This window comes from Orycteropus afer, unplaced genomic scaffold, assembly GCF_000298275.1.
Source record: "Orycteropus afer afer isolate SDZICR_OR568_19922 unplaced genomic scaffold, OryAfe1.0 scaffold00021, whole genome shotgun sequence".
NCBI lineage: Eukaryota > Metazoa > Chordata > Mammalia > Tubulidentata > Orycteropodidae > Orycteropus > Orycteropus afer.
Window position 1 is genome coordinate 9,363,312 of NW_006921608.1, and position 21,601 is coordinate 9,384,912.

General features: G+C 38.6%; 1 protein-coding gene across 1 annotated transcript in view; it reads right to left on the minus strand.

Annotated features, from left to right (window-relative positions):
- Nucleotides 1-14,236, minus strand: part of ATP6V1C1 (ATPase H+ transporting V1 subunit C1) — a 38,987-nt gene extending 24,751 nt beyond the window's left edge. The window contains exons 1-6 of the mRNA XM_007934803.2: nucleotides 14,105-14,236; nucleotides 12,360-12,427; nucleotides 9,409-9,494; nucleotides 5,825-5,919; nucleotides 1,816-1,907; nucleotides 4-102 (exon numbers count right to left, since the gene is read on the minus strand). Of these exons, the coding sequence (XP_007932994.1) occupies nucleotides 4-102; nucleotides 1,816-1,907; nucleotides 5,825-5,919; nucleotides 9,409-9,494; nucleotides 12,360-12,427; nucleotides 14,105-14,236 (572 nt within the window). The remainder of the gene's footprint in view (nucleotides 1-3; nucleotides 103-1,815; nucleotides 1,908-5,824; nucleotides 5,920-9,408; nucleotides 9,495-12,359; nucleotides 12,428-14,104) is intronic.
- Nucleotides 14,237-21,601: the final 7,365 nt, after the last annotated feature.

Consider the following 21,601-nt stretch of genomic DNA (forward strand, 5'->3'; position numbering starts at 1 on the left):
TACTTTGGAACTACCACCAATAATGTGATGAGATATTCTGAATCAAGAACAAAGTCATCCTTCTTCACAATTTCTGCTAGACTTCGAGTTAGCAAACTTCCCCTGAGGAGTAAGAAAAAAAATCATGAGGTCAATAATTATGTGCTGTGATCATATAAATAATTATGTGTTAGAATAAAGAAACAGCAGGCTGATCACAGGCACATAGGTCCCACCTAACTCAGAGTGAGATCAGAGCAGCATGGCCAACGTTCAATTTTGTAAGAAGTCAAACTGCCTAAGTATCTCCCTTTGTATCTGGTTTACATTCATGCCCCACTTATTGACGTGGTTAGCTTCCAAAGACCAGGCTGTCAGGTGAAAACTGGCATTATGCAAAAACTCTGATGACATCAGATCACAAGATGCCTACATCGTTCCATAAATGCCAAACCACTAAATCACAGCCCAGCCAAACTGACACAAACCTTAACCATCACAGCCAGTGTTACTCTCAACTCATGCCTCAGCGTTTGTTACTGCCAGACACCGGCTGTTAATGTGCAAAATAGCTGGACAGTAGATTTTGCACTATTGTAAATGTGAAATGTTGGATAATGAGCTAGTAAGTGAGGAACAAATGTATTTTAACTCTGCTTTTCTCTTGATTACATACATAACATCTTGACTGGGAAAGTGCTATTCACTGGACATCATTTAAAAGTCTACTTCATCATAACTAGGAAATCACATCATATGGCACAACCTTTGATTTCCTTCCTCTCCTGGGTATCATTTGGTACCAGGCAATTTCGTTTAGTCAGCACAATAATCAACCCCTTCAAGGAAGTCTCCCTTTGGTCTTCCAGTACAGTATCCAACCAATCTTCCTTTGAGAGAGGAATGCATCAGCCGAATAGTTCGGTTCTTAGTTACACTTCTAGAAGTCATACCAATTAAAAGGAGATCAACCAAAGCAAGTGTGCCATATTTTAAGAATACCCACTAACCTGGAAAATAGTTCAGTTAGAGAATGATTATTTACATCATGAAAAGGGGGTCTTCTATAGAATTCTTTTAAGGAGCACAGTGGGTAAGTGCTCAGCTGCTAAATGAAAGGTCAGTGGTTCAAAACCACCAGCTTGCTCCATGGAAGAAAGACTAGAGGCAGTCTGCTTCTATAAAGATCACAGCCCTGGAAATCCTGTGAGAAGTTCTCTGTCCTATAGGGTCACTGTGAGTTGTAATCGACTCAGTGGCAATGGGTTTGTTTTTGTCGGTTTCTACAGAATTCTTTGGGAGCTCTGGTAGCATAGTGCCTGACTGCTAACCAGAAGGCTGGCAGTTCAAACCCACCAGCTACTCCTCGGAAGGAAGGTTGGGCAATCTACTTCCATAGTGATACTGCCTCGTAAACCCAAGGAGGGGTCGCTATGAGTCAGGGCCGACTCGACGGCACATAACAACAACAACAACATAGAATTCTTTTAGGCAGCAGATAAGCAATTAAACTACAATTTGATTTAAAACAATTAAACTTAGACAACTTTTCAGTGAAACAACATATGGATAAAGGGATTAAACCAGAACCTAATTCTACTCACAAATATTATTTATGAAACAAATAAAATTAAGCAGCCTCACATCGTTTAATTAGCCTGAATCCTGTAAACTTACCTTAATGAAAAGTTCTCCATTAACTGAAAAAAACACACCATATTGACTACAAAAGCAACACAAACTAGAACTTACTAAATCTCAACAATATCTAATTCAATACATACTAGAATACTTCCCCAAGTTTAATATTCACACATATGTGCATGATATGCTTACGCGTTCTTTCGCTCTAAATTCTGAAGATTCCCTTTCAGGTTATTGTAGGCAGATGCTCGAGACTTCAAGTCATTGTCGATCTGAGTTACACCCTTTAAAAGAAAAAGAAAGGGAAAAAGGGCAAAATTTTCCTCAATCTGCCTCTACAGATACAATGAAAGTAGCTGTATTTTAACATTAATTTCCACTCCCCCCCCCAAAAAAAACCAATAGTTCCTGATCTAAGAATATTCTAATATTTTAAAAAGCAGAGCTATAAAAAGTCCAGTTTTTAAATAACCTGCTTCATTTTTAGTGATTGTGGTAATTTCCAATGAATCTTTTCTACAATAATGTTTTAGTCACCATGTGTTTGAATTATCATCACCATACCAAACTTGTTGCCGTCAAGTCAATTCTGACCCTTCAGATCCTACAGGACAGAGGTAAACGGCAGCATTGGGGTTCCAAGGCTGTAATCTTCACGGAAGCAAAATGCCACATCCTTTACCCACGGAGCGGCTATTGGGCTGAAACTAACGACTACTGGGTTGAAACTACCAACCTTTTTGGCTAGCGGTCAAGTGCTAAAGCACTGCACAACCAGGGTTCCTGTATTACTTGTTAAATCCTATAAATGGAACTTAGGGCCCTGGGTTTGGAGATTACTAATTACTTCTGTTTACTGTGCTGAAGGTTTAATTTCTAAAAGGAACTAAATTATACAAGAGAATTTCTTTGTTCGTAACTCTATCATCACGCAAAATACACTTTATCTACGAAATTAAAAATGCAGTTGCATTTATTTATAAATGTTACCAAAGATAATTTTTTCAAGAGATCTTTCAAAAAGATCTCCAACAACTTGGAAAACACAAAATCTGAGTAGATTTAAAATGTGAAGAGCTGGTTTCAACTCATGGCTTTACCCTGATGAGCTGTGTGGCACTGAGGTTAAGCCACTTCCTTCATTTTTAAACCTGTTTCCTTATCTGTAAAATGGAGTATTAATACTGACTTGGATCTGATACATAGAAAAAAACTTTCTCAATACTGTCACAGCCTCTAAATTAAAATGCGTATAACCTGATACAATAATTTTTTTGGCTGTACTCAAAACATGGCTTGCTAAGCATTGTTGTTGTTGTTGTTATTTGCCGTCGAGTCGACCCCGACTCATAGCGACCCCTCCTTGGGTTTTCAAGGCAGTATCACTACGGAAGTAGGATTGCCCAACCTTCCTTCCGAGGAGTGGCTGGTGGCTTTGAACCACCATCCTTCTGGTTAGCAGTCAAGTACCTTAGGCACTATGCTACCAGAGCTCCTTAGTTCTGTTTTAATCAGGTATACTGTCAACGAGCAGCTTAAAATTAGAGGACTATCAATTTCACTTGCACAACACAGAAAATGTACATTTTTCTATGTCTTAATTTTTTTCCATCTAAAAAATTATAAAGCTGGAGGACTTCCAAGGCCTCAACTTGAAAATTCCCAAATGTATTCTCCTACTAACACTGCAATCTACCAAAAAGAACATAAAATGTTAAGCAGCATGTATTTCATGCTGATTAGAACGAATCAGATTAGATTGAAACTGATCATCTAAGGAGCCTCTTTTTTCCTTTCTTCTTTAGGCATTAATATGCCCCTTTATAGAATGTCTGACTCAATTTTTAATTCTAAACATAACAACAATTCACTGATGCTAACTTGAATTTAAGCACAAACTTAATCTTTCCTGTAGTTTGTTACCATGTTACAATGGCTTAAAAAGTTATTCTATCATAAACAGCGTACTTCTGAGTGAGGACAGCATTTGTACTATGTAACTCCCTTCTCATAATTTTAATAAACTATGGTCCAAATTTTTGTTCATTTCTTTTAATTGTTCAATTTATAGTTCACTGAGTAAGAGACTGGACGTAAATTTTTCTGTAGATAATCCTGACCTGAGGAATTTTCTCAAGCTGAGTAATACTACATTTTTAAAACATGAGTTTTTAATTCAATTTGTAAAGGCTTTATATCAAGGCCTGGTGCTGACTTTCCTTTAACAGCCTCATCTTTTTCCTACTCCACCACTTGCAATGCCCCAACGACAATAATCTTCTTTTCCTAAATTCTATGTGCTCTCTCCCTCTCCACGACCTTATAAATGCTGTCCTCCCTGAGTGCCTTCTCTTCTTTGCCTGCATTCAACTTGCCCTTTTAGACCCTGCTCAAATACCACTCTTCCATAAACCTTTCCCTGACTCAAATATACACTCAGTTCATTCCTCCTGTGTTCCCACAGCACTCTGCCATTATCTGCTTCCATACCTATCTCTCTGGTTCCTTCCCTTGCTTCAAACTCAATTTGAAGATTACAGGCAGTATTTTTTCATCTTTGTATTTCCAGAGCCTAAGCTCATATGTTTGGTACATTTAATGTACTCAAATGTACAGGAAGAACTAAAACAGCATTAAAATTGACTTTTCTATTAAAACTATTTTACACATGTTGTCCTTTGAGTCATGTCTGTCCTCAGATCTCAATAGGCTAAACCATACTTTTCACCCTGGCCAGGCCATTAAAACTGTCAGCAAAGAATAGGTTCTTGGAAGCAATTTGCGATCAACCGACTATTAACCTGAAGACTGGCAGTTCAAATCCACCCAGCAGCTCTGTGGAAGAAGGGCCTAACAATCTGCTTCCAAAAAGACTCTCACTGCCACTGAGTCAATTCCAACTCACAGTGACCCCTGCTGGGGTTCCAAGCCAAGAAAATTCTAGGGAGCAGCTCTACTGTTACATGTAGTGTTGCCATGAGTCAGAACCAACTTGACAACAAAGGGTGGGCAGTGAGATGGAGAGATGGACAATGTGAGAGGAGAGAATCCTGATTCAGTTACAAAAGAAAAAAAGAACTTTATATTTTCTACCGAGCTCAAGGATTTTCAAAATAAATAATTCAGTGAGTTAATGACTGGGCTTCAGGACTCAAATGCTCTCCCTGAAACTGTGTGTAGCACCATGTGATATATGAACACGTGCATTTTTCTGGGTAGAAGATTAATTCTGCACAGTCACAGGCATCAGAGACTCCATAAGGTTTAATGTTTTTAATCAGTATTGTTGTCATTGCTGTTCTGTTTGGCTGACTTTATACATAACAGAATGAAATGCTGCCTGGTCCCGTGCCATCTCTATGACCTTCAGTATATCTGAGTACTGTACATAAAACATACTATTTTTTTTTTTTTAATTTTATTTGGATTTTGGTGAAGATTTACAGAGCAAATTCACTTTTCATACAGCAGTAAAACATACTATTAAGGAGCTCTGGTTGCACAGTGTTTAAGAGCTCAGCTGCTAACCGAAATGTCAGCGGGTTGAATTCAGCAGCCACTCCTCCAGAGAAAGAAGTCGTAGCCTGCTTCTAAAAAGATGTACAGGCTTGGGAAGTTCTAGTCTGTTCTAAAGGGTTGCTGTGAGTTGGCAATAAGTTGATTTGTTTGCTTTTTAAGTGACTATTACCATCTACCTGAATGACTCATAAATCTTTAATAGTTTCCAATTTCCTACTCTGTGTGATCTTAGTTACCATTAAAACGTGTACACATGATAATTACAGAATTTTAAAGTTACTGTTCCTACTTAAAAATTGTTGATGTGATACTTAAAAGATAATAAGGCTAGTAAGTAAACTACATAACTCAGATAACCTATGCGTGAAAGTAAAAGCACATGTATTTTTAACAAACTGTTTTTTAGAGCAGTTTGAAGTTTACAGGAAAACTGCAGGAAGTACAGAGTTCCCGCACACTCTCCTTCCCCTACCGGCACGGTTTCCCCTCCTAGTACATCTTGCTTCCCCCACCTGCAGTTTCTCCTCCTAGTAACATCTTGCATTCTTGTAGGTTATATTTTATAGTTTCTTTCTTAACAACAGTACCTCCTGTTTGCTAAGGTGCCTTGTCAAAAACCTAAAAAAGAATCTCATAGCTAGCTATAAACCAATGCATCCTCCTGTCTCAGTTTTGCTCTTACCTTGGCAATTATTTCAGATATATTTTTCAGGGACTGCTTGATCGGGTATTTGGCCATGTCCCACTGGAATCTTGTTATATATGTAACCAAGTCAACTGAAATGAGGGAATACATTGATTATGGAAGATAAACCAATGGAACTTTTTATAGTTTGTTACACAGTAATACATTTTAATGCTGAAATGGCTGTGAAAAATCAGCAAGTATCTCATATCTGAAGAGTTCTGATTAAATAAATGTGGAACTATATTAAGTAACATGGATTAATCAAAATTTTTACCTTGTAAATGGAGTCAGATTTTTTTCTCTTGACTCAAAACTTAACATACATATTAAGACACTTCCTCTATTTTAGGATTTAATAAACGGAATATGCACATACCTGTAATATCCCTCACACATACGAGAAAGAGACATGAAAATTAAGAAGCTAATTAGAATTATCTCCTCAAAAAGTAGAACTTGACAAAAGTATGTTCCTTCTTTTCCAACTTACCCAAAGTGAAAATGAATTTGCCATTTAAAAGTATGTGATACATAAAAGACTTATTCCTCATCCTACATTGGTGAGTAGCGACTGGGGTCTTAAAAGCTTTCAAGTGGCCATCTAAGATGCAGTTAATGGTCTCCTATCATCAGAACCAAAGAAGAGTGTAAAAAACCAAGGACATTTGGAAGCAATCAGCCCTAGGACATGATGGCCCTCGAGACCAGAAGAACTAGATGGTGCCCAGCTGCCAATGCCAACCACTCAGGAAAGGATGAAAGTTGGAGATTCTGGATAGAGTAGGAGGAAAAACGTGGAACAAAATCCAAAAACACAATAATGACCAGAATTACTGGTCAGATATGAGTCTGGTAAGACCCCCGATACTATGGCCCTGGGATACATTCTGGGCCTGAAATAAAACTCAATACCCAGGGGCTGGCTCTCAGCTCAACAGTAAACAAGATGTACAGGCAGACCACTCAACCTAGGGTGATACACCCACATACTCTATGGAGATGCATCCCTTGGAGCAATCGGCCATGGGGCACCAGAGGGGCAACATTTGCATGGAGGAAATGCAGGACACACAGGAGTGCATAACTATGAGGGGCATGTGGGGGGGGGGTTTACTGGGCAGGGAGGGGAGGAGAGTGGGTTAGGGTTGGGCATGGTAAATGGGGAGTAAAACTAAATGTACATGAAATGTTAAATGTAAAACAAACTCTGCTCTGTAAACTTGCACCTAAAGCAGTACATGATGATTGTTTCTAGAAGTCTACACTGTGTGTTATCTCTGGGTAGCGCAAAGGGTTACCACTCGACTACTAGCTGAAAGGCTGCCAGTTTGAACCTACCCAGAAACATGTCTGAAGACAGGACTGGTTATCAGCTTCCAAAAGGTCCCAGCCTTGAAAACCCTACAAAGCAGTTCTACTCTGTCCTGAGTTGGAACAGACTCAACAATGACTAACATCAACACACTCCAACAATGTTTAAAACACAGATCCACTCACTTCCAAATGAGGAAAATGAAAAAGGAAAGCCAAAAAAGACACTTCAACTACTTGTAAGTTTAGGAATCAACTATACCCTCAAATCTGATGAGATCAAGGTCAGAGAAATCAAACAAGTAAACAAAGCTAAATGATAAAGTGATTCATATCAAAATATCTTTGTCTCTTTGACTTCTCTTCTCCTTACATTATACCCATAATCTACAATAACACAGATGATATTCCAAAAGCAATTTTAAGACACCTGTCCCACAAACTGTCAACCCCTACTTCACCTACTACATTGCTTGCCTTAGTTCATCAAATACTTCTCAAAAAAACCACATTCACTGCCACTGAGTTGATTTCAGCTTATAGCAACCCCGGCTGGGTCTCCAAGGCTGTAAATCTTTACAGAAGCAGACTGCCCCATCTTTCTTCCACAGAGCACCTGGTGGGTTCAAAGCACTGACCTTTCAGTTAGCAGGCAAATGCCTTCACCACCACACCAGCAGCGCTCCTTCTCATAGCAATCCTACAGGACAGAGTAGAACTGCCCCACAGGGTTTCTAAGGCTGTGAATCTCCACAGAAGAAGACTGCCTCATCTTCCACTGAGTGGCTGGTAGGTTTAAACTGCCGGCCTTCTGGTTAACAACCTAATGCTTAAACCACTGTACCACATAGGCAGGTGATCAATAAATACACTATAAATTAACCTATTTCCCTTTTGTTCTGATGTCCCAAAACACGAATCAATGGAAACAGTAAAAAATTAGGGCAGGATTGCTATAACAAAGAGTAAGAAGAAATTACTATCTCTTTTTTTTAATGAATTAAAAAAATATATTTACTGAATGTCTATCATTTTCAAGAAGAAATGAGATTAGACGGACGCCGGATTTAAAATACAGTGACTTTATCACAGCAAGCAATACAGTATATAATTAAAACAAACAGTTCCTTCTTATTATGATGATTTATATCACTAAAGATAGGCTTAATTTAAAATGAAGCAAATGCTGAAGTGATATTTCACAAGAAAATAAATTGTTACGTAAAAACAATAAGGTCAAAGCCATCTTTACAAAGCCATTATTAACACAGAGCTAATTCTGTGTAAACATTAATTTCTAGCTACAGAGATCAGTAGTACAATATTTTATAAACACTAGCAGAACCCATTGCTGTCAAGCTGATTCCAACTCATAGCAACCTTATGGCACAGAGTAGAACTGCCCCACAGGGTTTCCAAGGCCATAAATCTTCGGAAGCAGACTGCCACATCTTTCTCCCATGCAGCAGCTGGCAGGTTGGAACCATCAACCTTTCAGTTAGCAGCTAAGCACTTAACCACTGTACTCCCAGGGCTCCTTCATGAGTACTAAAGTACTGCCATATTCAAATTTGTGGAGAGGTGGCCTTACCCTGTAATAAAATTGCAGGGTGTCCTCACAATTTATGATGTATTGGAGTTAAGATGAACCACACTTAAGACTCTCTGGTTTTTGGTGCATCTTACCATTATTAATATGTACTACATACAATGTTGCAATGTATAATTTGCTGATGTTACCATATCTGAAAATTTACATGTAATGTTTCCAACCTCAAAGGCAGCAAAGATCAGATTTATAAAAATACTGATAATAATTAGGTAATAATAATGAAAACAAACAAACAGAGGTATTCTACTTACATCAGAAGCTACAAGTTGTAAATTGGGGACATGTAACAATTAATCTAAGACAGCAAATACTCAATTGGAACAATGATGAGACACATCAATTAGAAATTTACTTGTGAGTAAACAAATAGGACCCTGAAAGAACAAAGGTCAATCTTTGTAACACTGCTTCTGGGGAGACTTGACATCAGTATCATTAATCATATTACACATAATGGAAGACCATCTTACATGAGATTGTGTTTCAGGGGACAGCACATAGCTGGCAGTATTGCCAAATTCCATAATAATAAAAGAACCGTAAGGGCTTTCTATTGTATTTACGTATTTACCTAACGTTTTTTTTCCCAACATTCCTTTTTGTATGTCATTTACTTTACGTAAATCAATGATTATCAAATCAAACATTAGCTTACCTCCATTGGCCAACAGATTCTCTTGAACCTTATCTTTACTATCCTCTAACACATCAGCCATGTATTGGGCCACCTTCTTCACCACCCTTGAAAGAAATAAATCAACAACCGTTTTCAGAAAATAGAAAATAGACCTAAATTCTGTGCTATTCAATGAACACATTACATTAAGACATGAATTTGATTATATATACTCCCATTATACTTATCCCACATATTATACTTATTTATACTTGTATGCTTATAATATAGAATAGGTCCTATCCTATAAGATATTTCAGCATGAAATGGACCAATATTTTGGTATATGTAAAAATGAAGAAAAACTGTCAGGTTTTAAGGAGACTACATGTGTTTATCAGTCTGGAAAGAAAGTAGTGAGAAGCTAGTGAGAAGCAGTCTATAAACAGCCATCCATTATAGGAGGACAAACTGGACAATACACCTGACTGCAAGAAGCAAGAGCAAAGGAGGAGTCAGGGAGCAAGTACCCATTAGGTATGTGCCATGCACTATGCTTCCTCTTAGGGCAAAAGGGATCTGACTGACAACAGGACACAAGCGGCAACAGATGTAATGAGTGAGGCCCAACATGATTTATTCGTTAAGTATTTATTAAGCGTCTACTATCTGCAGGGAACTGTGCTACAGAGAGAACAACACTGCCTCAACTACTGAGGCGACACCAATTTGTCAATCCCTTTATTTTGTAAGTAAAGACACCAAGTTATAAAGAGTTTAAGTGACTTATCCAACATCACAAGACCAGTTAATGGCAGAGTTAATGGTAAGTTCTGACACTGGAATCTAGTGTTCTTTTCTCTGTGACACGTCTGTCTGCAGGTGCTGGGTGGGATACAAAATTATACAAGACAAAGTCACTGTACCTTTACACTGCTTAAAATTTAACTGGAGAGATACCAAAAATATGCACATGACTAAATATAAAGCAATCTGTGACAAGTGCCAGCTGTTACAGAGAGACGCATAAAGGAAGACGGGATCACTTCTAGCTACTGTAGGCAAACAAGCAGAATGGCTCTTGAACAGGGCAATGAAGGATGTGATGATTCGGAAAGATGGTTAGATGGATGGAAGGCATATTCTTGCTACAAGGCATCATATGAGTCAGAAATTAAGAGAGGTGGGAAAGCAATGGGCATTCAGAGAAACTGAATTCAGACTGAGCGGAGTTTCACCCCGAGGAGGGGGGAGGATAGGCTAGGATAGGAAGGGAGGCTGGCGCCAGACAGCAGAAGGAGCACCTCTAAAGCTGGACTTCAGACAGGGTGTACTATGAAGAAATGGGGCACAGGACAACTATTCTGATGGCTACACACACAATGGTGGCAAGAGGCACTAGAAGGCAAATGAAGAAACTCATGCAACAATTTAAACATGAACCAGTAAAAGCCACGATTTTTAAAAATCTTGAAGACTTCTGCGCTTCAAAGGACACTATTCAAGAAAATGAAAAGAAACCCCACTGAATGGGAGAAAATCTTTGCAAATCATGTATCTGGTAAGAGACTTGCAAGTTTGCTATTGTTGTTAGGTGCCACAGAGTTGGTTCCAACTCGCAGTGACCCTATGCACCACAGAATGAGCGCTGCCCAGTCCAGCACCATCCTCACAACAGTTGCTATGTTTACGCCCACTGTAGCAGCCACTACGTCAATCCATCTCACTGAGGATGTTCCTCTTTTCCACTGACTTTTTACTTTACCAAGTATGATGTCCTTCTCCAGAGACTGTCACTCCTGGCAACATGTCCAAAGGACATGAGATGAAGTCTTGCCATCCTCACTTCCAAGGAGCATTTTTGCTACACTACATCCAAGAAGATTTGTTTGTTCTTCTGACAATGTATCATATAATCGATACTCTTTGCCAATACCATAAGCTAAATACATCAATTCTTCTACCTCTTCCTTATTCATTATCCAGCTTCCGCATGCATATTAAGCAACTAAAAGTACCATTACTAGGTTCAGGTACACTTCTGTCCTCAAAGTGAGATCTTTGCTTATAAATACTTTAAAGAGGTCTTTTGCAGAATATTTGCCCCATGCAATACATCCTTTGATTGCTTAATTGCTGTTTCCACAGGCATTGATTGTGGACTCAAGCAAAATGAAATCCTTGATAGTTTCAACCTTTCTCTATTTATCAGGATGCTGCTTATTGGTCTAGTTGTGAAGATTTAGTTTATGTTAAGGTATAACCCATACTGAAGATATTTTGATCTTCATCAGTAAGTGCTTCAAGTTTTCTTCACTTTCAGCAAGCAAGCAGAATATATATACATATATAAAGTTTTACAACCCAATATTAAAAAGATAACCCAATGGAAAACTGGACAAAGGATCTAAACAGACATTTCTCCAAAGAAGGTATATAAACGGGTAAGAAGACACATGAAAAGATACTCAATATTATTAGCCAACAGGGAAATGCAAATTAAAAATACAATTTATTACTTAACACCCACTAGGCACCCCAATGGTGCAATGGTCAAGAAGCAATGGGCTACTAACTGAAAGGTTAGTGGTTCAAACCCCACAGCAGCTCTGTGGGAAAAAGATCTGGTGATATGTTCCCATAAAGATTACAGCCAAGAAAATCCTACCGGGCTGTTTTCTCACATGGGATCATTAGGAATTGGAATAGACTCAAAAGCACCTAGCAACAATTGTATCTCAGTTAAGGTATTACGTAGAAAAGGATCATTTTAGAGTAAGTATATTCTATTGTTAAATAAGTTAAAGTAAGTATGTTTTATTGTATTACACTGTGCCTTCATAAAGCTGATTTACAAAAACAGAAAAAGTCACTATTTTCTAAAATCACTGTTATAAGCAGGGCATACATGTGACATTAAACCTAATGTCCAGGTAGCCGGGAACAGTGGCTCATTTTGCCCTGCTCTACGCAATGAGGAAGTACGTTACCCTTCTACAAATGCATCCAGTTTAGCCAGTTCATCTGACAAACCGACCAGGACATCGAGTGTGCCAACCTAAAAGAGAAAGACAGCGTTTTACTATTCACGGTCCATCTTTCTTTTACAAGATGATGAAACATCTTGATTTGAAGGGCCCAGAAATCTTAAGTTCCTCAAACGTGATTTCATATTGTGCAAGTATGGTCAAAGGACCAAAAGTTGGCCACATTTTCAAAGTTATTTCCATGTACAAGGTGATCCTCTAAATCATAAGCACATGTACCACTGAAGACATGAAGACTCCTCCAAGGCAGCCCAGCGCCTCTGCTGGTACCAGCCCGTAGTGGTGGGTTAGTGGAAGTCAGGCTTTCTAAGAGGGGCTCTTAAGTAGAGTCTGAAGCTAACATGCAGCAGAAGGTCAGTAACTGAATTTGTATTCAAAACTGTACATGTGTAAATGTGCATGTTTTCAAAGAAATATCCACAGTTTATGTCAATGTCCCAAAAGAAGTCGTAACTCAAAAAATACGAAGAACCAGGAATCAAGTATTTCTTAAGCCAGTGCTGCTTAGGACTGTTTCACTTAGTTAACTAGCAGAATAGAATCTTTTCCATTCTTAACAAATGTTCAGTCAGCTGACTATTGGCAGCTTGCTTCTCTTCAATGCTGCTAAGTTTGGTCTCTAATAATGTTAAATGCATTAATTACATTAGATAATTGGATTGGATTTGCCAAGTATGATTAAGTAAGGTGCTATCTTAAAGCATTTACAGCATTATATAAATTTAACAGAAAAATTTATTCACTGTGCTACTGTAAGAAGGTATTACGATTTTTTCACTTCTGTAAAATATTGAATGTTAATACCAAATATTTTCATAAAATTTCACTTAACAATTTAAAGTACCATTTAGAAAAACCACAAAAAAAGTTTAAGTAGAAAAAAGTGTTATTTCCTTTTGAGAATAATTCTAAAATCCCAACTTCCTCATTATCTAAAATCTAAAGATAAGGAAGGTCAAGACATGTCTTAAATTACGCCAATGGCCAGAGAGGAGCGGGTTCTCTTCTCATCTGGGTATCATGATAACTCACTATTACCAAAGATAAGCAAAGAGAACTGAGTGGTCCTCCTCTTTTTTTTTTTTTTTTATTTTATTTGGATTTGGGTGAAGATTTACAGAGTAAATTCACTTTTCATACAGCAGTTCACATATACTTTGTCTCATGTCATTGACCAAAATTTACAATGCAACAGCTCCCCTCCCACTTCCTCCCCATAGTTACCTCTTCCCAGTGTCCATCCTTTCATACTCTTCTACGCCCTGAGCTGTCTCCCTGTGCATAAGCAGCCATTCCTTCTCCCATGATTGTTCTCTCCAGGGCATGTGACTACTTGGGGTAAATGTTTAACTCACATGTCTGTACTTTGTTTGGCTGGAAACCACAGGTGTGGGTTCAATTCCAGACCTGAAGGGCAGCTAGGGGCCATAGTCTCAGTGGTTACACCAGGCTCTATTGGACCAGCAAACCTGGTCCCCACCTTCTTTTTTTTTTTTTTTTTGCCTCCAAATGATTTTGAGTTTTGTTCCACATTGTTCTCCCTTTTTATGCAGGATCTCCTACATCCCTTCCAAGTGGATGGCAGTGGTAGCTGGGCACCATCTAGTTCTTCTGGTCTCATAGTTGTATAGGGAGTGGTCCTCCTCTTGACGATAAGTCACAAACAATTTCAGAAAGCACACCCTCACCTTTAAATCAGGAATGTTGAACTTTGAAGTAATAGAAAGATTATTGTTCTTTGTAGTTGCCGCATGCAGTTTCTCCCATGTTTGCTGACATGTTTTCTCCCCAGGAGCCGATATCAGCCAGAATTCAGTCATGCTTGTTACCAGGTATTTCTTCCAAAATCAAGAGACTGAAGACAAACAAAATAAAACAAAAAAGCCTATATTTAATATAATTTGTTTCCAAAGTGCTTTGGAGTCTCAGGACAACTGATAATGTACCATCTGTTTCAAAACCAATCCAAGGCTGCAGTAGGGTCCAAAGTCAAGTCAATTTTACTTACCTGGATCTATTCTAAATGTTAAAAGGTGATTGTATTTACAATACTATGAAAAAAATAATAAAGACCTAAATTCACAAAGTACCTCATCTTTAAAACTATAGAGAATAGTGCAAGAAGTGAGACTACTCAAAACACCAGCCACCAATAATTTCATTCCACAAAAGAAGCTGATGTCATAAATTTATAAATACATTTTAAACTTTTAAAACATGCAATCAAAGTAGAAAATAAAAAATATACGTCCCTTTCACGTTTGGAAAATTTAATTAAATCAGTGCATTTCAACCAAACCAAAAACCAAACTCACTGCCACCAAGTCCATTCTGACTCACAGTGACCGCCCCCCCCCCCACTGGGTCTCTAAGGCTATATATATCTTTATGGAAGTAGACTGCCCCAACTTCCTCCTAGGGAGTAGCTGTTGGGTTTGAACCACTGACCTTCTGGTTAGCAACCAAATGCCTATCCACTATGCTACCAGAGCTACTTTGTATTTGAACAGCAGCCACCAAATAAATTTGCCTCATTTGTCTTAGCAAATGCTAGACTATTCAAATTAGTGTTTAATTCTACTCCATACTAACCCAGAGGAATCTCCTCAAATCCCTGATATACTTGGTTGCTATCAAGCTAAGAGGAGCTCTGGTAGTGTAGTGTCTAAGGCACTTGACTGTTAACCAGAAGGTTGGCGGTTCAAACCCACCAACCACTCCTCAGAAGGCAGGTTGGGCAATCTACTTCCGCAGTGATACTGCTTTGGAAACCCAAGGAGGGGCTGCTATGGCACATAACAACAACAACAACAACATCAAGCTAAGAGGTTTACAAATCAGCAAAAAATTCTTTCCAATCTGCACTGCTATTTAAAGTATAAAGGTTTTTTTTTTCTTTTTTTAAGATTTTAATACAATACTGTTGCATCTGAAGGAAAGACAAGGATCTATTTAAAAAAAAAAAAAAGTCTCATTAAGAAACACCTTCCCCTCTTCTACACTCAATCCTTCTCCCTTTCCCACACAAATACATAAAAAGGTGGAGGGAGGCGGAGCTAAATCTATTCAGAAGCTAAGTGGATAAAGTATTCAAACACAAAAGAACTCATAAAAACGGAAATACTACATTATCATCACTATTGATATGCCCTCATTAGAACCACCACGTGAGGTGTGGAATTACCCTGAGGGGGGGGGGCAATAGGCCTTTATTCTTGGTTCTTTCTAGTCATATCAAAAGCTGAAGCTAATGAATGGGAGTTGTCCAGTCCAAGAGGGACTACCTAGGGGCCAATGCTGACTAAGCCTCACAAGGCATGGTGTGACCAGTTATTGCTATAAGGAAAGTCCAGTAAGAACCTGGAAGCCTGAGGCTCACCTGAGCTTCCTGGTTAGTGACTATGCACAGGAGCAGGTACATGGACGGTCCATACCATGTCCTCCCCTCTCCAGACCTTACACTGCGCATCTGTTTGTATTCTTTTTGGTTATAATAAAGTTTGAGCTGTAAATATGGTTTTTGTTTCTTGGACCTCTGACAACCGTGTAAGAAGGCCAGTACACCTACTGAAAGATGTAAGGCCACAAAGTGGATAACCACCACCACTGCAGCTAGCAACCAGCATTAACTGCCAAACACATGAGGCCATCTTGAACTTATCAGCCCAGACAACTCTGCAGCTGAATGCTCGAGTCACATCCCCGAGCCCAGGTGAAAGAAAGCATCAATGGAACCACCCAGACAACCCACAGAAGAAAAAATCGTAATGTTAAGCCACTAAGTTTTGGGGTGATTTTTAGCAGCATTAGATAACTAATGCAGACCACTGTCAACTCTATGGAGTAATGCCAAATTGTTCTCTAATGCCATTACCAACTCAAGTTCCTGCCAATAGAGTAAGAGTTCATATTTCCCCAATTTTAAAAAGACACAATGGTATACATTGTTCATAGCTATATACTTACAGAAAGTACAAAAACGTGAGAAATAGCACTTTCATTTTATGTATAATATTTTCTTTCTTTAAAAAGCAATCCGAGTGAAATATGGCAAAACGTTAAAATCTGATCAAGCTGTGTAGTGGGCACATGAGTGTCTATTAATCTGAAATATTTTTACTTTTTCCACATATCTGAAACATTTCACAATATTTTAAAATGTTTTATAAGAATGCAATTAATTTATGACCAAAATCAAAAACCAAACCCACTGCTATTCAGTTGGTCTGATTCATAGCGACCTCCATTGGGTTTCCCAGGTGGTAAAGCTTTACAGAAGTAGACTGCCCCTCTTCTTCTTTCTGTGGAGTGGTTGGTGGGTTTGAACTGCCAACCTTCTGGTTAGTAGCCAAACGCCTTAGGCACTGTGCCAACAACAACAACAACAAAAAAAAACCCCAAACTCACTACCATCAAGTCGATTGAGAAGCTAAAATATAATGATGCTAAACAAATTTATAAAAAACAAAATTTCTATAAATTTTAAAATAGGATATTCGGAGAGCAGAGTGGTCTAGTTACCAAATTAAATCTCCAAGCACAACTTTTCTGCTCCTTTTTTTTTCTAAAATGCTTTCTAATCTGTTTATATCCATCTGTGACCAAGCATAATACACTGAATATAATTTTTTTTTAAGTATTTCAAGGTTAATATATTCAACAATTCTAATTGTATGATGTTGCAGGGGTTACACTTGCATAACTCTGGAATCTATTTCAGGAAGTTGTTTTTCAGAATAAATTCCTCAGAAATGTTGTCCATCCATCTTACCTTCCAGTCATCCGTTTTGCTCCTGTTTCTGCTATACCTGGGCACCATGGCTGAGTTACTCCAACGCTTGCACAAGTATATTCACTTTCCTTTGGGCACTCTGGCCTTGTCTGTTTCCCAATCTCTGGTTTCTTCTATCTAATATTCTTGAATTTATTAAATCAAGTTATAGCCCAAACACCAATCACAGGACCTCCTCAAACTTTAAAGTTCTTAGAACATGGTAACATTTGTAAACCTTTTAATAATGTAGGTGGTTATGGATTGAACTGTACCCACAAAAAGTAAGTGTTATAAACCCTAACTCCTATAAATGTGGATATAATCCCATTTGGCAATGGTTTTATCATGTTAATGGGACAGTATTGGTGTAGGATATGTTTTATATCAATCTCTTTTGAGTCAGAATCAACTTGATGGCAGTGGGTTAGGTTTGGGGGTTATTTCTGAGATATGAGAGTAACCAAGCAAGAAGCAGAGGAGGGGGAGGGGGGGAAAGCCGCAGGCCCCATGAAGCTCACCCAGGAGCAGCAGCTCAGAGACCAGCCCCTCGCTCCAGAGGCGACAGAGTGAGGAAGCCTGCCCTTAACATCTGGACCCTCAATTCGGACTTCTAACAGCCCCAATTTTACAAACGCTGTGAGAAAATAAGTTTCCGTTTGTTAAAGTCACCTTGTGGCGTTTCTGTTACAGCAGCACTATATAACTAAGACACGGGCCTTCTAAAGTGACGGTGATTTGGTAAATGGAGGTTGTATTCTAATTATTTATACAAGTAGTTCTAGTAAATCAAGCATGTTTATGACATGTTTTATACACCTCCTCTCCCCCAAAAAACAGCAATGAAATCAACTGTTAAATTCCTCCCAGAGAGTAAAACCACATGTTAAATGATCTAAATTCAGCTTCTCAAAGACTGCAGTAATACATGCTGTTACAGTAGATGTCACTATCCTACCAGTCCAAGCTCTCAAAAATCTTTCTTATCCAACAGTTTTCCAAAGGATTTCAAGAAATCATTTTCTCCTCTATAAACAGTACTTGTTCTGCCTACTTCACTGAGCTTTTATCAGGAACAAATGAAATATATTCTAAACAAAACTAGAGTCCAGAATGCCTAGGAAAATTGTAAAGCAGTTCTTCAATTCTTTAGCTGGAACCTTCTCTAGAGTCTGTCTGGAGACTAGGAGGACAGGAAAAGGTGTCTTCTATGTTTAGTCTGTGCTACATACTTCTCACACATGATCCTTACACAACTCTCACAACAACCCCAGGAGACAGAGTTTAGGTAACTTACCCAAGGTCACACAATGTGGCAGCTGGCACTCAAATCTAGTTGTGTTTGACTCTAAAGCCCATGTTTTTTTCTACCGTGCCATGCCAGATGAGAACATCTCGTACCCAAGCCTACCTGAGCTCTTCTCTTTGAAGAGACCCACATTTAAAGTATCTGCACAGGGAGACAGCTCAGGGGGCAGGAATGCCTAAGAAAGAAGGACACAAGGAAGAGGTAACTACAGGGAGGAGGTGGGAAGAGAGCTGTTACATAGTGGGGAACTGCAGTCAATGTTGAAACAAAATGTGTACCAACTACAGTATGGAAAATGAAGTTGCTCTGTAAACTTTCACCCAAACAATAATAAAATTAGGAAAGAAAAAAAAAAGAGATCCACATGTAACCTGGAACCCCTTTGCTCTATGTTTAGTTCCAGGATCAGAGCACCATCATCTATGGCCAACAAACTCTGTTAGATACAGAGATCTGACCTTCCTTTCCCTCTTCTTTTCATGCAGGTTCACCCTAATTTCTAGAACAGCATAATCCAGCATCCAAAAGTATGCCAGCTCCTAGAAAGAACAAAGATTTCTCCAAACACAAAGGCAAAAATAAAAAAGAAGTAAAGATTCAAGGGCTCTGCAAAATTAAAGAACTCAAACTTTGAGGTCTCATAACCATCAAAACACTGGCTTAATAGTTTCCATCTGTAAAGTGAGAATACTATCAATCTCTTCACAGAGATGTCAGAAGGAATGAATAAAATAATGAACCAGACCTTCCCCTTCCCACATGGCCTCCATTCCTGGGATGACTGTTCCAGCTGATATCCCAGCTCATCCTACCACCACCACCACTCCCATGGCTCTCCACAGTGCCCCAAGTGGGAAAAATTCTTTCTATTTATTTAAAACCTTATAAAAACACCACTCTGATCACACTATCCTCCCTTGGTTTTTATAACTTATTTTCCTCTCCACCTGACTATGAAATTCTTAAGGGCCAGAAACATATCTTCCGCTCTGTGAAACTATTAACACCCAGCATATACAATCTTGACAACAGCAGACATGTTCAATGAATAAATGAAATGCAAATATAGCAATGAATCTGAGCCAATCAGAAAGTTCAATTAGAGGAAAACTAAATGCCAAGAAAAACATTTTAATCATATGTTTTGGTTTTCTGTTGTTAATATTTTATTGTGCTTTAGGTAACAGTTTACATAGCAAACTAGTTTTCTAATCAATAGTTTACACACAAATTGTTCTGTGACATTGGCTGCAACCTTTGTAATGTGCAAATTGTTTCTTAAAGCTGTTTTTGTTTAGGACCTTTCAGAAAAAAATTCTCATTTTAGCTGACAAATTAAAATTTGATAAAGTTTCAGGTTCCTAAGCTTTCGGCTTTTTAAAAAAAAAAAATTTTTTAAGGATAAATATAGTTTTAAAAAAATACATAAAAGAGAGGGCTTGAGAAAGCAGCTCTCTGTACTTCAGGCACTCGACTTTAGCTGACTTGAGGTCAACTGTTCAAACCCACCCAGAGGCACTGAGGAAGAAAGGCCTAGCAATCTACTTCTGTAGAGACTTCAGCCTAGAAAACCCTATGAAACTTCTATTCAGTGACCAGGGGTTTGCCATGAGTTGAAAATGACTCAGCAGCAATGGTTTTGGCTTTCTGGTACTTCAGGCAAAGCTCATGGCCTCAGGTCTTCTGTCGCCTGGTCAAAGCAAACTCTAAGAGCCTGGTGGGAAAGACAATGATCAGTGTAGTAAGTGCCCAGGAGAACAGCATCAGCCTTTTGCAAAACTACAGTTCTCCCCTCTTTTTACAATGTTCATTTTTAACCTGTCACTTCTTCAAGACAACAGATAAAATGTTCTCGTTGAAATTTAAGACCAACTTAAGCTTGTTGTTGTTATGTGCCATCAAGTCGAACCCAACTCACAGCAAGCCCTCCTTGGGTTTCCAAGGCGGTATCACTATGGCAGTAGACAGCCCAACCTTTCTTCCGAGGAGTGGCTGGTGGGTTTGAACTACCAGCCTTCTGGTTAGCAGTCAAGTGCCTTAGGCACTACGCTACCAAAGCTCCCAACTTAAGCTAGTTTACAAAAATAAGTATCTGCAAACAGGTATGCTTTAAGTCAGAAAATGGAATCCATGTTGCTGAGTATGTTTTACTTTTTCTCTCAGCTGCAAGACTGATGTCCAATGGTTATCAACTCACCAAAGACCTGGACACTGCCACCTCCTCTGACTGCTTCAAATGACTTCTGGTTTTATACCTATTTTCCTATGCTTAATATTATATATTGGAAGTCAGGCGTAAATGTTGGCAAATAATATGTTAAACAAAAAAGAAAATTACTAGAAAAGCATCCCAATTAAATGATGGAGTTAATCAAGATTCAGATCTAGGTCCAAGTCCTTCTCTCTGTGTGTAGAAGAAACGTGTGTGTGGACAGTCTCTCTCTCGGTGACACGATCTACACTTCAGCAATTACCAGTCTAGATGCTGAAGACTCCCCCAAACGTTTGTCTGCACTCCAAGCCCCTCCACTGCATCTAGACTCCTCATTCCTTGATAGCACTTTTGAACAGTTTTCAGTAATGACAACGTCCAATTTTTAAATTTTTCCTTTCATAATATATGCTTTCTGTGTCATAAGAAAATTGTGCTTACCCCATGGTCATAAGGATTTATCCTGCTTGGGGTTCACTTCACTTAACTTCTTGGATCTGTGTATGTATAGTTTGTACCAAATTTAGGAAAAATTCAACCATTATTTTCTTCAATTTTTTTTTTTTTTCCCTGATGCCCGTTGTTTTGAGACAATTACATGTAATATCCCACAGGTCAATGAGTCTCCATTCATTTTTTCCACTGTTCTCCTCTCTGTTCTGCAGTTTGGACAGTATCTATTGCTACACCTTCTGGTTTGCTGACTTTTTGTCTAGAGCACCTAATCTGCTGTTAATCTCATCCAGTAATTTTTTACTTCAGACATACACCCACTCCTCACTTATCCACGTGGTTAGGTTCCAAGACCAGGTCGTCATGAAAATCAGTGTTATGGGAAAACTGAGGATAACTACATCATTACACAATGCCACACTGCATCATTCCATAACTGC